At 39.0% G+C, this 16,361-nt stretch overlaps 1 protein-coding gene across 2 annotated transcripts; it reads right to left on the bottom strand.

Annotated features, from left to right (window-relative positions):
• Positions 1 to 6,595: 6,595 nt before the first annotated feature.
• On the bottom strand, positions 6,596 to 16,139 carry aoc1 (amine oxidase copper containing 1). Of its 2 annotated transcripts, XM_041813666.1 has the most exons (6): positions 15,951 to 16,139; positions 14,821 to 15,027; positions 11,685 to 13,223; positions 9,867 to 10,155; positions 9,360 to 9,492; positions 6,596 to 7,665 (listed from the first exon to the last, which is right to left on the bottom strand). In XM_041813666.1, exons 3-6 carry the CDS (start codon positions 13,219 to 13,221, stop codon positions 7,396 to 7,398), a joined length of 2,229 nt encoding a protein of 742 aa, XP_041669600.1. In that variant the 5' UTR covers positions 13,222 to 13,223; positions 14,821 to 15,027; positions 15,951 to 16,139; the 3' UTR covers positions 6,596 to 7,395. The 2 variants fall into 2 exon arrangements, with proteins under 2 accessions (XP_041669600.1, XP_041669601.1); XM_041813667.1 differs by lacking the exon at positions 15,951 to 16,139 and having other exon boundaries at positions 14,821 to 15,082.
• Between the last annotated feature and the right edge of the window lie 222 nt (positions 16,140 to 16,361).

The following is a 16,361-nucleotide window of genomic DNA, read 5'->3' as shown; positions in this document are numbered from 1 at the left end:
TAAATTTGATTTGATGATCATTGCATTCTTTTTTTTTTATTTACATTTACCTCAGCACCCTATTTTTAAAATTGATTTTGCAAATATCTGTATCTGAAAGTAGGTTTAAATTTTTTTTTAAATGAGAGTTTTCTTTAAAAAAAAATCCAATCATTGTGCTTTTATATTCATGATTTCATATCCTGCAATTCAGAATTTTTTTTTTTATTACAGGGGTTAAAATGTGTACCAAAAAAAAAAACAGATTTTTAAAAATCAGGGTGTATTTTTCAGCTGCTTTATTGTGAAGGCTTAGACTTCTGTCTTCCCGTTTCGTTTTAGCTAACTTTAGAGGACTTCTCGCTGCTCTATTCTGAACCTCCCGCTGACGTCACTGCTACAGGACACCCCCAGTCACATAATTACCTATTTATACAGAGCTGGCATCATGTCTATTCAGTGTTTCATCAGTCAGTAAGTCCATTAGTATCTTTCATTAAAATTATTAACATTATTTTAGAGAGACTACCAGGAACACAGCTGTCTGCTCACTGCTGTCATCTAACCTAGGGAAACTACTGACCTTACAACTACAGTTTTCATTCATTATGATCCTTTAAAGGAAATGACAACAATCCCACTAGTACTCTTTCTAACCTAATCCCAGTAATGAAAACTTGAATGGCTGACTGCATACATAAGAAGCTATAGATCAGCTGTTTAAGATTAAAGCTACAGTTGTTCATAACCCAGATATGACCCTTCATTTAAAATTTGATGGCAGCAACACATCCCAAAAAAGTAGGGACAGGGCGATGTTTATCATTGTGTAGCATCCTTTTTTTGTTTTAACAACAGATTGTAAACATCTGGGAAGTGAGGAGACCAGCTGCTGGAGATTTGGGAGAGTAATGTTGTCCCATTCTAGCTGCTCAACAGTCCTGGGTCTTCTTTGCTGTGTCATACTTTTATGATGCTCCAAATGTTTTCTGTTGGTGAAAGTTGTGGACTGTCGGCTAGTTCAGCACTAAGACTCTTCTACCGTGAAGCCATGCTGTTGTGATGGATGTGATATGTGGTTTAGCATTGTCTTGCTGATATATGCAAGGCCTTCTCTGAAGGAGGCGTTGTCAGAATGAAGCTGAATCTGGAACGAAATCATGGTAGTGTGTTCTACACTCTGCCAAACCTGAGATCCCTGATTTCAACAGCTAAGAAGCAGAATAGCTACAGATGTATTTTGACAGATTTATCCACAGTGGAGAAATATCATGGATTGTGAATGTCTGACGAAAACTTAATTACATTTTCGCCTAGTTTAGTCACCAAAGATTTATTTTTGGCTAGTCTTAGTCTAGTCTTGCTCATGGAAAAAAAGGCTGTCAAAAAAAGTTTTTAGTCATTGTTTTAATCACCAAATTAACACTGATTTGTGAGTGATACAGCCAGATAATGATATTGACTGTAGACGGGAAGATATTCAAAGTCTTCAGAATCTTATGTTTAGGGACATTTTAATGAAAATTGTTCCACAATTTGCAGATCAGCCTTTCACGGATTGGTGAACTTCTGCCAATCCTTCCTTCTGAGAGACTCTGCCTCTGTGAAATGCTCCTTTTATACCCAGTCATCTTACTTACCTGTTGACAATTAACCTTTTAAGATGCTTCTCCAGCTGTTTTTCATTCATATCACTTACTTTTCCAGCCTTTTGTTGCCTTGTCCCTACTTTTTTTTAGATGTGTTGCTGCCATCAAATTCAAAATGGGATAATATTTTTCATGAAATGGTAATATTTCTCAGTACATCTGACATTTTGTTTATGTTCTATTGGGAATAGAATAAGTGTTTATGAGATTTGACATCACTGTAGCCTGCTTTTACATTTTACACAGCAAGCCAACTTTTTTGGAATCGGGGTTGTACTTGCAGAGGACAGGTTTGTTTATTATGAAGGTCTATTGATCCTGGAGTGCAGGATTAAGTGTGTCCTATAAACACTGTTAAAATTTTCTTTTTGTTGATCTTTTTTCAAAGAATGAGAAGAAATAAGGAAAAAAAGATTATCATGTTTCCTCAGTTAGACCTTACTGTGTAACTACTAATATGAAGCCAATAAAGTTAGCTAAATATGCTGGAGTATGTAATCTGAGGCCATCTTTTTAGACTGTCCTCTCATCCCTCAAAAGTGGAAGTTAAAAGAACATTCACACATTTTTACACATCTCAGGATCAGTGTCTTAGAAAACACTGGTTCCTCATTCAGTGACAGAAGTCCCAGCTAGGAATAAGGGGGATAAAGACATTCGGATATCACACTGCAACCCTGTTAGTTGGATCATATGTTTTTAAACCCATATTTATTCTAATACCTAAATTAACATTTATAATAACTGTATTTTACATTCACACAGTCTTAGGTACCAAATAAACATGCTGAGTAGGCTTTGGATCACTTTCAATGAAAATAATCTCCCGCTTAGTCATGTATTTGCTTTAACCAAGTGGAAAGTTATTTCTGCCTCAGCACTGAGGGACGTAGTGGAAAAATGTGAGAGAAAAACAAACTAGCACGTCCAGAAGATCCTTGAATCCTGTTTAGTCTCCGGGGAGTGTTTACTAGGGAATGCAGCCCTTTATCTTGCTCCCAGCCTCAATTTGAGATGGGTCAAAAGTTTGATCTACTTAACGTAGTCTTTTATAGAAAAATAAGTGAAATTAAACAGATTTCAATAAAATTTGCTCATGCCTTGGTTAAATCAACAATCACATTACAAAATTATTTTTCATGTTTCCTGTACATACACAAATATCTAATTTTTCAAATATAAAAGTTGTGTTTTGCTGACGTTTTACTGTAAATTACAGAAAGCTTAACTGTACTGTTGGTAGTTCAGTATCAAAATAGTTTATCAAATTGTCTCACGGGTCTCAAATAGGACCTGAAACTAGAAGTAAATGCAGAGAAGCCTCCAGAACGCTGTCTGATGGGTCATTTTTTGAACAACAGTAGAACAGTGCCACCTGCTGGTCTCAAAAGGATTAGCTATCTTAACAGTCAAACTGTGATGGATTTAATCCACTTTCAGGCTAAACATGTGGTAGGAGCTATGGCCTTTCTTATACAGCTAAGACAGTCTGTGGTTTAATGACTAAAAATATGACTTTTCTACACTCAGATTGTCCCTGGTGAACCAAATTAAGGTTAACAGTGATGGTTTAGGAAAACATTATAGTATTTCTACTCTAAAAAGCACAGCACAGCAGTTATTACTAAGACCTTTCTTGGAAAGCATTTGACCAGAATCACACAACATCCCATGGCTGAGCGAGGCCACGTGACCCAGAAAAGTAGGAGTTAAGAGAAATGTTTGATTTTAACATAAATGTATAGATTATTAATGGATCATTTAATGTCAATAAATATGAGGAATAGGAATTGTACCATATGTTGGTTTGTGTTTTTTCTTTTTTTAATTTATCACAATAATATGATCAATAGGTAGAACAACAAAACGGTCCTAATATAGGCCACTTAAAACACCCTCATTAGAATTACTGGTAGTGCTTCAGTGGTGACACAGACCCTCAGGAAGTTTGCTGCATGTTGTCAGGAAACTCAAGTCTCACTGACAGACAACTTTTGTTCATCACTCACCTTTAAGACGACCAGCAGTATTCCCATAAATAAATCCATGGCTAAACATAAGTGACTGACTTCACCTGTAGTAGCCTAATGCTAACCTGGAGAAGGATAGAGGAAGGATGCTCGTGACGTGTTCTCTGTTCTCCTGTTTTGGTGTCTCCTGAAAGTCAAACTGTGAGTTTCTTTGCTGGTCTAAGGTTTGTTAATTTCACGTGTGAAAAGTTCGATCATAGACGCCATTTTTACTGCTCTATGTTTACCAGCAGATGGCGCATGCGTCATTTCTAAACCACATAGGGAAACCCATGAAAGCCCATTACTGCCACTTAAAAAACACGAGTCACGCAATTTTAAAAAGGTAATAAATGAATTTTAAAAACATTTTCATTCGAAATTGTGAGAAAAATAATCCTAACTACGAAATAAAAAAAAGGTATAAAATGAATAATAATGGTGAAATAAATAGTCAAAATTATTAGAAAAAAATTAAAATTATGAGATAAAAAGCCATTATAGTGAGATGAAAAGCAGGAACCACGAGAAAATAAGCCATAATTATAAGATAAAAGTCATTAATGTGTTAAAAGCCATAAAGATGAAATTAAAAGTTGGAATTATGAGATAAAAATTCCAAATTATGGGAAAATATATCATAATTATAAAAGGTCAATGATAAGGTAATGTTTACATGATAAGACAATTATGATACACTTCCTCATAATTTACACTTTTTTTTCCCCTAAAGCTAAGCTAATACTTTTCATCTCATAATAATCATTTTCTTATCTCACATCTATGACCTTTTATCTCATACTTATCATTTTTTTTATCTCACATCTATGATTTTTTTCTCATTATTATGACATTTTTATCTCATGATATGACTCTTTTATCTCATAAATTAGATTTTTACCTCATAATGAATTTTTATTTCAGACTATGTACATTTTATCTAATAATTATGACCTTTGTCTTAGAATTAACCATCCTTTCTTATAATTTTGACATTATATCTCATAATTATCATTTTTATCTCATCACCTTTTATTCATACAACTTTTAACTCACATTCATGACTTATCTCTCATAACTGTGACTTTTAATCTCACCATTATGTTTTTTTCATACTTATGACTTTTCATCTCATACATTTGATTTTTTAAAATCTCATAACGACTTTTTATTTCAGAGTTTTTATGTTTTATCTCATAATTCTGAATTTTATCTTTATGGCTTAGAGTCCCATTATTGTGATTTAGGATTTTTGGTTTTATTTTTTGTTGAATGCTACACTTTTGTGCCAGAAATTGGCTTCCCTATGTTTGGCCTTTTAAAGTTAAATGGTAAATGGACTTGAGCTTGTATAGCCCTTTTCTAGTCATCTGACTCAGAGTTCTTTTATACCACAGGTCATTCATCACAGTCACTCCACATTCACACACTGATGGCATGACGAGCTTTATTTCCTTTAGGCCTAGTATAAAACATGTTATTTAATGAGAATCCAAGTGAAGCAGTGAACTATATTAGTACATCCTCATCCTTTATCCTGGACTCTGACCGATGCATCTTCTTGTTTAAAGTCAAACCTAAAAGAACAAGCTATACCTCAGTGCCTCTAATATAACTTTATCCATTACATTGGTCTCAAAAGAGAGTGCCAGCAGAGAAGTTTAAAGAATACTAAAGCATGGGTTAGATGAAATGTGTCTTTATTTGACAGATCTTGTGCATAAAAGTCAGCTAAGAAAGAGTAACTGTGTTCCATGTGCAGCCACACGTCCTCACTGCTGTCCTATAGTTTGTCTGTTGTTACGTCCACAGCATCATTGCCATGGCGACGTCAATAGGAATGCTTGTTACAGAGTTTACGTGTTTTTTTGTTCTCTCTTCTCTCCGTGCGTGCACAGCTTTCATGTTATCCTTCTTTTACCATGCACACTGTAAAACACTGGCACACACTTATAAAAGAGCTTTAGTGAAAACAGAAAATTCCTTTTCCTAAATCATTATTTACTCTTCACACGAATTCTCTCTACTCCTCTCCTCAGCAGTTATTTAAGTTTGCTTCCTGGGAATGTTGCACTAATAGTTTAAGAAATTTTGAAATTAAATCCATCAACTTGATCAATGGTTTGATTTATTTGGCCTTTAAAGCAGTTGCATGTACATCTGATATTCACTCCATTGAGTCACACTGTATGTAAAGTTTGGTCTCCAGGGGAAAGTTCACAGGTATCCTGGACTGTTTTTTTGGGGGGGAAGGATCCGGAATCAGGCTGTTTGCTCTGTAAGGCCTGTTGTCTTTCCAGTTAAAAACATTCCCGTGGTGGTGGCCAGCAGAGCTCGCAGAGAGTGAGAGGTTTACCACATGCAGGGCGGATACAGAGCATCCTGCATCCTGGATGTTCGCTGCTGCTAAACCTCAGCCATGGAGACGCAACATAGGATTACAGGAGCTCCCAAGAACCCCCAGCATCACAAATCCACCCCCGTTTTCCTGCAGGTTACACGAGTGGTTTAATTTAATGTGTTAGATCAAAATTAAGATGAATTTATAGTTTATGATTTAGTTTAACAGTCCGTAACTTTCTATATTTCAGTAGCAAGGACCATTAGAGACACAGAGAAGTCTATCTGAAGAACATAAATCTGAAATGATGATAATGATGGCTCTTTTTGGACCAACAAATTAAATTGAGATTATCTGCAACAATACAGACTATTAAGAGCTTTTTTACACTTTACCTGCAGCCATTGGTCAGCTATTGGATGGGAAATGTAGAGTATTTTAAAAGGTTACCTTTTAACAGCAATCATTAATCATGATAAACAAATTCAACCATTAAAGGAAAACAGAATTTTCAAAGCAGCAAAACATCAAAAATCTATGCTGCTTCATGCTAGAGGAGCTTTGAAATTATATTCAGTAAATACAGGTAGATAAATAACCAGCAATGACAGACTTTATTCATTAAAAAACATTTTACACGTCAATCAGTCAATGGGTTGGTATAAGAACAGAAAATTTTGAGGATGCAGCACTGAAGTCTTTTGTTGTTGTTTTTTTACATTTTCGACAGCCAACATTCATTATGATGAATATGATTACATTTCAAAGTAAACATGTTACTTTTTTAAGCCAGCAAAATGTCAGAAAGCTATATAATTTTGTCCACTGGAGGCGCCAAAGTCAACAGAACAAAAAGTTCTGTGCAGGAGCTTTGATATCATATTCAGTACATTTGAGTAGGTATAAAACCATCTACAGTTTATGTGTATAGAACCAAAATGTCTTTTGTAAATATCAGCAAAATGTTCATAACTGCTGTTACTGATATTATGCTAATAATATCATGTATTCCAATTTAGAATATGCACCTTTGGAATGTTTTCATCTTTACATTTTCCATAGCACACATAAAAATTAACAATATATTTAACTTTTAAATGAAAACAAGATACAATTTTCAAGCCAAAATGCCAGAGAGCATTACAGCTTAGGCCACAGGAGGTGCCAAAGTCAACGAAACAAAAAGTTCCCACAGGAGCTTTAAAATTACCATCAGTATTCATATAATTAGACATAAGACCAGCAATGACAGACTTTAATCATCAAAAAAACATTTTTTTTATGTATCATTTAGTCTTTTAAAAATATTCATTCTGCAAAAAATCCTCATTTGGTTATAAAGACAGAGAAAATGTCTGACTATGTAAATCTTGTGGTGGTTTTCAATTTTAGCTGCTTTAAAACAACACCCCTAACTCTACACTCCTGCATACGTGCCGTTGTAGGAGAATGGCTTGTCTGTCACACAGTGACCAACCACCTCGGGTGTCCACCTTTGGACTTTGGGCTTGCTGTCCGCGCCCGGCCTGACGATGATGGTGCTTTTGGATGCTAGTGAAGGATCTTCATCGAAGAAGTTGAAGGGTCGGAGGAAGAAGCCCACAGCGTTGCCAGGTGTTGCTGTGTTGGGGATGTCCTCTGAGTGAGGCACATGCAGGAAGCCCACCGTTACCCAGGCAACCAGGTCCTGCACACAGGAGAGCAAACAGCACATTAGAGCAGAGTGGGACACATAAAAGGTGTTTTTTCTCTACGTTTAAAGAGCAAACAGATTGAAATGTCAGCATTAGTGGTGAATGATGAACAAATTCTTTAAGGAAGCCAAATCTAAACCACTGATAGAAACTTTTACAAAAACACCTCCAACACAACCCCCCAAAAAGTACACCACATTTCCCAGAATCCCTTTGAAACGTCCAAAATAAAGCAGTTGGTTAGGTAACTTTATCTTTAAAAAACTATATTAGACTGAAAATTTAAACTGCATTCATAAAACCACAGTGAATTTAGAGTACCCAGACCCCTTTCACTTTTTCAGTTTTGTTATGTTGCAGCCTGATGCAACAGTCATTTAAATATTTTTTTCTCTCATTACTTCACACTTAGTATCCCACCATGAAAGTGAAAACAGAATTTACTATAAATAAAAAACTTAAATATCACAATGATGTAAGTATTCAGGCCCTTTTTTGCACGTGTCATACTTAAATGTTTCAGATCATCAAACGTATTTTAATGTAAGACAAAGATAATCATAGTAAATGCAAAACATGTCCAGAATTTGACTAGGCCCCTCCAGAACCTTCATTTTGTTTTTATTAGCCATTCAAAGGTGGACTTGCTGGTATGTTTGGGATCATTGCCCTGCCCCAAAATCCAAGTGTGCTTGAGTTGAGGTTAGGAACTGATGGTCAGACATTCTCCTTCAGGATTTTATGCTAGAGAGCAGAAAACATGGTTCCATCCAGGCCCTGAAGCGGTAAGCTTTTTAAACCTCCAAAAAGTTTAACTTTCGTCTAGTCAGTCCACAGAAATTTTCCCAAAAGTCTTGGGGTTCATCCAGATGATCATCTTCAAATGTAAGACGAGCCTTTGTGTTCTTTTTTGTCAGCAGTGGTTTTGGTCTTAGAACTCTCCCATGATGCCATTTTTTCCCGGTCTCTTTCTTATTGTTGAATCATGAACACTGATCTCAACTGAGTCTAGTGAGACCTGCAGGTCTTTAGATGTTTTGGGTTCTTTTGGGACCTCCTGGATGGGTTGTTGATGCACTCTTTGAGTCGTTCTAGTTTGCCAGCCACTCCCGGAAAGGCTTGCCACTGTAACTTTTTCTCCATTTGTGGATAATGGCTCTCATCATTGTTGGCTGGAGTCCCAAAGCCTCGGAAATGTCATTGTAACCCTTTCCAGACTGATAGATGTCAATGACTTTGTTTCTCATCTGCTCTTAAATTTCTATCTATGGTGCCATAAAGTGCTGCTTTTAGAAATCTTTTAGCCTACTTTGTCAGACTGGTTCTATTTAAAGGATTTCTGGATCCAATAGGTCTTCCAGTGATCAGATCTGGGTGTCACTAGTGAAACTGAACTCAGCGTTCCAAAAAATATGGTTAATCAAAGTTAATTCTTGATTTCACAATGGGGGAATTGATGTATTTACATTGGGCTAGATAGGTTAGGATGGCATTTTTCTCCTAATTTTTTAGTCTTTATATGAGGGGTGTATGTACTAACTACTAGGCCAACAGGAGCCCCAAATTTACAAGTGTCTCATAGGTGGAACTGCATAATGATACACCTATTTTTTAAATTTGGTACAAGGTGGTTTTCAGTCAGGAATGTTTGGCACACTCTTGTCAAGTTTAATGTTCAGCTCTGTACCTGGTTTACGATTTCTTCATCGTTGCGGATGTAGTCTTCAAATGAGACAACAGGCTCCCAGGGGTCATTCTGTGTGTAAATGCTGCTGCTGGTGGCTTCACTGTCTCTATGACGAGTCACAGCCAGAGGATACCTGCAGGGAAACCGTTCAGAAAACAGTTTAAACAGTTCAATCAATGTGCTTTTCATGACGTGCCCTTTTAGCAAGAATTGCAAACACCCAAGAGAGCTAATCTACTATGAGGTGATGAAGACTACATTCAACAAACACTGATCCACTGTTTAGGATATGTTGATACTCAACTATAACTTAATTTTGACCAAATTTATAATTAAAATCCCAATCCAGAGATTAACCATGTAAACATCACTCATCCTCACGGGGTCAATCAGAAGCACATAATTTGCTATTTGTGTAAACTTTGCATGAATGCACAACATACTGCATGCTGCTCCCTAGATTTAGATAAGTTCTTCCAACAAGATAATAAGCAATAATGTCATTACCTTGACCAACTGATGCCTTTTTCCTCCCTCCATCCTCTTGGAAGCACAGTATGGGCATGTGAGTTAAACTGAATGCGGTAACCCTTCTCATGCCCCCATTTATTCTTCTCACTAGGGTTGTAGAAGTGCACATAGCGAGGAAACTTTTTGCCAAAGCGGAAAGCAGCAGATCTCTCTGTCTTGTGCTCTGTCTTGTGAAGTTTGGACTGAACGATGAAATGGTTTGGACTCCAGGGGTTTGTGAAGTTCACCAACTTCAGATCTATTGACTCAAAGCTGTTTTCCCGACCTGTGGAGACAGAGTTGTCATGAGAAGTTCAGTATCAGAGTTTCTGCAGTCTGTTGAGACACTTCACATGTATATTTGAGTTTCTAAGTCTTTCAAACGTTTTGCAGCACGTGCACATAGAAAACAGCAGAGGCTTTTAAGAAGATTTTCAAGGATAAAGTTGTTGACTTTATGCTTGCCAAAGCCTTGATCAAACATTTCAACAGAACACAATAGCATAGGATTGTCTGGCCAAGGCTCTTACTTTATGACAGGATAAAGTCCAGTAGGCTGGTTTATCTGGGCTAGCATTAATAAAGGAGATAAATCTAGGTGTCTGTGTTTACTTTCAATTCTTGAAGTGGCTTTAAGTAAAAAAAAGTGCTTTTCAATGCTCAGTTATCAAAAGAAGCTATGCAAATAAATTCTTGACTTTCCTTATAAGTGCCCACTATGGAAATTGGTGTAAAAGGGCAAAATATGGAACACAGTTGAACAAAAATTGTCTCTTAAAAGTCTAACCAATACATTATTAAATGTCCACTACAGCCAATTAACATATGCACAAATTGGAAAACTTCCTGAAATTTTCTGCATGAAGTTGGGTTGAGCTGATGCTAGGACAGCAGAAAATATTCACATTTAATCCTGCAACTGCCATGCAGCAGAAGACCACATAATAAAAATCCTCATTCAAATCTTGACTGGGTAGAGTTGCCCCAGATCTTGCACTGGCATTCTGATGACCATAAAGCTGCCTATTTTTTCTTCTACTTTGTTTTGAACTGCATATTGCTGCCGTTTTCGGCTATGCAACTTAACCAGGGCTAACGCTAGCTGCCGCATTTTTAAGAATACTTAAAACTTTTCCATGCAGTGTCTGCATCGTTTTGTGTTTTGCAGTTGGCAGGATGCTTTGCACATTGATCCTCCTGTTTGGGCCAATCTGCTCTATTGGGATTGACAAGTTTTGGCAGCAACAACTGAAAACAGATCTGGTGCATATCTTGAATGGAGCTGAGTGGTGTTTTTAGTGCATGCTGTCTTACCAGAGTACGTAAACGGGAATTGTAAAGATTACCTCGAAAGGGAGCGATTTGCATGCAGATTGCTGCACTGACGGAATATGTAGAATTTGAGGGTAAAGCGGGCAGTATTTTAACCTTGCAAAGCAGAGGGATTTACCAGCCTCCACATCTGTCATCAGGCAAATCCATCTTGCACAGCTCCAATCTGCTTGTGCTGAACTGGAAATGGTTACTGAAAGCTGATAGCAGTGGATGCCGCTGGTGCAGATAAACTCAGACGTAGCTTCAGTATAGCATCAAAATAGGACCACATTTCTTTATGAATTAGACGGCAAAAACAACACTGAAAGCTTTCCATGATAGAAAAGATGTTTTAGCTCTTCTGATGACCTGCTTTGCCATGATTTTGAAACAGTCTATTTGGTAAATTATATTGATCTAGTGTCCATTTATTACAGATGCTAGATGAAAGTAAGATCCTATGTCACATACAGTTTATCGTGGCTTTAGTAAAATACTCACCAGCAATATCCAGATCCACCTTATAGTGGATGAGGTGAGTGTGCAGGTTACCGAGAACATAATTGTACACTTTGGTACCATAGTGAAGTCCGTTTGGTGTGAAGAAAGTGGCGTGGATGTATCCGGTAGCACTGACTTTGACCTCCACTACCCCATTCTGGTAGAAGAGGAAGTCCCAGATGTAGTCGTAATTGTAGACGGTTGAGGTTGTTCGTAACACCAGCACCATGTTTTCCAAGCCTCCATAGAAGTTGTATCCCCCATTGAAGTCGGAGTCAAAGTGTCTTCTTAAAGGTATACCAGTGTTCATCTCAAAAATACAGAGCGCATTTCTGTGGCGCTGAGGTTTGTCCGTGTCAAAGAAGTGGTAGAGGTCAACAAAATGGGCAATCTCTGGACAGTCAATTCCAGGTGCCAGCTCGTAGCTTGAGGCGCCCATAGCCCAGCCGGCATCAATGTACTTTGTTTGCATGCCAGCAGGAGTGTCACCAGAGTAGAATGCAATGGCTTCCTGAAGGCTGATCTCATAAGCAATCCTTTCCCCGTTAAACCGTAGGTCAAAAACTTGAAGCCCAGCTGATGAACGGACTCGGTAAGCGAAAGACCATCCGGCATATTCAACAAAATTCCGGTCAACGTGATAGCGAGGTCCCTGGGGCTCAACAAACTTTGGACCATGGATATCAGACGGGGTGTTGCTCTTCCCCCTGGGGATATACGTGGAGTAGAGGTCACTGTCATCATGTGGGGGTAGTTTCACCTTCTCCACTTCTCCTGATTCATATTTTTCCACCAGTTCCTCGACACTGTCAAAGTACATGCTGTTGTACCACACTTTCTCAACAGTCCACTTTTCTGGATCCACATCCTTGTGATTGATGAGTACCTCAAACCCGACTGGGTGGATAAAAAAACCCTCCACGAACTTCTGCAACATGATCCAGGTTCTCCTCTCACCTGGACCCAGCCCACGAGGAGCAATGTCGGAAAATGTCATGCAGCGATTGGTGCAGTTGGTATAAGAAAACCCTCCTGTGGTCTCAAAGAGGAGCTTGTGCGCTTTGGTAGCAATCTTCTCAAGTAGTTTTTCAACATGGTAGTACTCAGAAGAACTAATAGGCCTCGACTCGAATGAGATAGGCCTGTTTCCCTTGAATGTTTTAACTTCATGGGAGGTCGGAGATGGCAGAGGACTCACGATGTACTCAGTGATGGTAGGTTTGGTCTGGTTGCCAAACTGAATGACGACACGGGCTTGACGTGGGGGTTTGGCTTGTCCACGGTCCAAAGCTCTCAGAGCTTCGTGCTTCTTTGGCAGATGGAGCTCTATCAAGAGGATGCTGTTCTTCTTCAGAGTCCTGCTCCGAGCGTTCGTGAGCTCCAGCTCTGGGATGCTGTGCATGTAGGCCCGGACAGCTTTTAACTCACGCACTGTGAGGTCGGCAAACATGGGGGCACCATGGTGAGCCCAGTCTCTGGTTCTGGAGCCGCTGCAAGCAGCCAAAGTAAAAAGCTGCAGAAGACAGAGAAGCCTCATGTCTGTGGAAATAATATAGGGAAACCCAGTTTCACTTTTGGAAATTAAGACAAAAAATCAGATATGCTAAGCAAATGTTATTGATTTGATTTCATCCAAGAATACACCACATTCCACATTATTATGCAAATGACATTTTTCTCTTATTTTCCTAAATATTAATGCAAATGACAGAATATTTTTCAAGTCATCAGCTGTTAGAACATAATTCTAATGTTTTTCAACAAACTTCATAATGATAACCATTATTTTTTAAAAATAAAAACCTCAAAATGCACTTTTCCACATTATTATGCACAAAAAAGTGTTAAAAAATTTCATAGGTTGTAAAGAACTGAAATGGTCATTTGTTGAATTTGCAGCATTAGGAGGCCATATTTACTGATATCGAAAGCTATTTCAATCAAAAACATCTTAACAGGCCAAGTTCCATGTTAACATAGGAGCCCTTCTTTGATTAGCACTGTTCTTCTTTTTGTACCATGCCGAGGTCATTTTCACACCTTCAGGGACCCTAAAGGGGTCTACCAGCTCTCTCCTCATGATTCCGGCCCAAAACATGACTCCGCCACCTCCTTGCTGACATCACAGCCTTGCTGCGACATGGTGGCCATCCACCAATCATCCACTGCTCCTCCAACTGGACCATCCAGGGTTGCACAGCACTCATCAGTAAACAAGACTGTTTGAAATTGAGTCTTCATGTATTTCTGGGCCCACTGCAACTATTTCTGCTTGTGAGCATTGGATAGGGCAGCTGAATAGTAGGTTTATACACTACTGCAAGCCTCTGGAGGATCCTACACGTTTAGGTTTGGTGGGACTCTAGAGGCACCAGCAGCTTCAAATATCTGTTCGCTGCTTTGTAATGGCATTTTAACAGCTGCTCTCTTAATCTGATGAATTTGTCTGTCAGAAACCTTCCTCATTATGCCTTTATCTGCACAAACCCGTCCGTGCTCTGAATCAGCCACAAATTTCTTCACACTATGATGCTCACACTTCATTTTTCATTACATTTTTTTTCATTCCTTGTCCAAGGCATCACACTATTTGACACTTTTCGGCAGCAGAGAGATCCTTTTCTTTCCCATACTGCCCATACTGGTGTCTGAAATTGATTTCAGTGATTCAGAGAGCCCTGAGACACAATACCATCCATGAGTTTAATTGAAAAACAAATATTTGACTGTTTATGACACTAAAATCCCATTTGCATAATAATTTGGAACGCAGTATAAAGCCTACAGTGGTTTTGCATTAAACTCTGTTTCTTCTCTTCCAAATGTCATTGAAGTTTTGCAGGCTCACTGCTTTTAACAACCAAATATTGTCACTTTATTGAGCTCTCTTCTACTTCTCCACAGAAATGCAACCTATTGACCTGCTTTATTGCCCACAAGTCAGCAACGGCCCTTGACTGAATAAATCTCTTTGCACACTTTTGACATGAACTGCTCTTGCAAAATTTTAATCAAGTTCCTACTGCAATTGTTAAAATCTTCCGAATTGCATGTTTACACATTAACAATTGCAAAAATAATGTTCTAAGTCATGATGTACTAAATCTGAGAACCGAAATAGACAAAGCTGTCTTACCTTTCAGGGGTCCTCTTGCTTTAGGCCCTCTGTAAAACAAGTAGGATCAGTCTAGTCTTCCCTGTCTCGACAACTAAAGTAAACTACCTTAAGGAAACAAGGATCAACAACTGGTGCATATGTAACCTCCTACTTAGCAGTGATGGATACTGATTGGCCAAGAGAAAGTTGTAAAAATGATGAAACAGGTTCCTTTTCCAGATAATCCTGCAGAAGGCAGAGAGAATTTATTTGCATAGCACCTTTTCAGGCACAAAGTAGTCTGAAGTGCTTCAGTAGGACATGAAGGGTAATAAACACGACACATTAGAGATAAATTTAGTCACAAATAAGGAATATAACGTGAGCAATTAAAAAATGGAATAAGAAAGTTTTGTGCAGCCTTGCTCTGAGTCACTGGGCAAGCTCTTACACTCCTTACGCAATGTCTGAGTCAAGACATTGCTCCAAACTCCTCTCCCCCACATTATCACATTGATCACTCTTCCTGGTAAACATGGCCTTTTCAGGAATTTCCAGCATCCCTCCCATGGGCAGAGCCAAAGGCTTGGGACAGCCAACCATTGTATGAAGCTTAGCGTAATATCAGTCAGGAAGACCATATTCTCCACGCGGGTTTAGTAGCTTATGCCAGCCCTATTTCATGCACTCCCTCCTTTTGCCCTCTGTCACATCATAATCAGCTGTTCACATCACCTGGTCACACCTATCCAATAGCACTTCCTTACTGATGGTCTATCAAATCTTTGCTGCCCCTTTTAAATCTGGCTTTCTACCCCAGCAGTTCATTTATGGTGTGGCTCCGAGCGACCCTCCACCTCCCCATCACCGCCAAGTCTGCAAGTCCATCAACTATGGACTAAGATGACTTCTTCAGCCATCACCACCACCACCAGTGTCTGGACTCCACGGGAGGATAAATCTTTCTGTAATGGGTGGTTTTAGTACCCAATAGCAACACACTAGAGATGGAGAATTAGACGTATTGTCCTTTAATGATCACAGCTGAAACAGCACTTGAATCAACCAGGTCAACAATAAGTAATCACTTCTTAAAGAGCTGCCCAGCCAGGGGAGAGACAGAAGATAAGTCAGAGCCAGAAGATCCAGCAGGAGGAGAGCACACTCACTGTATCTGATAAGAGCTGTCACACACAAGCTGAGGAGTCCAGAAGCCGAGCAAACAGAATCCAGTCCACAGAAGCAAAAACTTGAGATCAGGGCCAGAAGGCTTCGGTGTTTTTTCAGGGCAGAGCCGAGGTTCAGAGGTCAGAGACAGGAAGGGTCGGTACCGGGTAGTCAATCCTAAAGAGAGGGCTGGAAAGTCTTGCATGAGGGCTAAGAGCAATCTGGCAGAGTCTGAGTGAGCAGAGGAGGCTTAAAACTGGCTTGATTGAGCATGAGAGGCAGCTGAGAGCACAGATGAGCAGAGTTGGCTGATGAGGTGGGCGTGGCTGGCTGGCAGAGTGGAGAAGAGGCAGTGTGAGTGACAATGCAGCAGGTGAGCAGAGGAGTGACACTGTGACAGAACCCTCCCCTCA

Source organism: Cheilinus undulatus, linkage group 19 (assembly GCF_018320785.1).
Source record: "Cheilinus undulatus linkage group 19, ASM1832078v1, whole genome shotgun sequence".
NCBI lineage: Eukaryota > Metazoa > Chordata > Actinopteri > Labriformes > Labridae > Cheilinus > Cheilinus undulatus.
This window is presented reverse-complemented; position numbering and strand designations above follow the sequence as displayed.

Coding starts and splice junctions, on each gene's coding strand:
- aoc1 (XM_041813666.1), bottom strand. CDS start 13,221: ATGAGGCTTCTCTGTCTTCTGCAGCTTTTTACTTTGGCTGCTTGCAGC. Junction 9,493..9,866: donor AAAGGCATCAGTTGGTCAAG/GTAATGACATTA, acceptor GTTTCCCTGCAG/GTATCCTCTGGCTGTGACTC. Junction 7,666..9,359: donor ATGAAGAAATCGTAAACCAG/GTACAGAGCTGA, acceptor TCCTGTGTGCAG/GACCTGGTTGCCTGGGTAAC.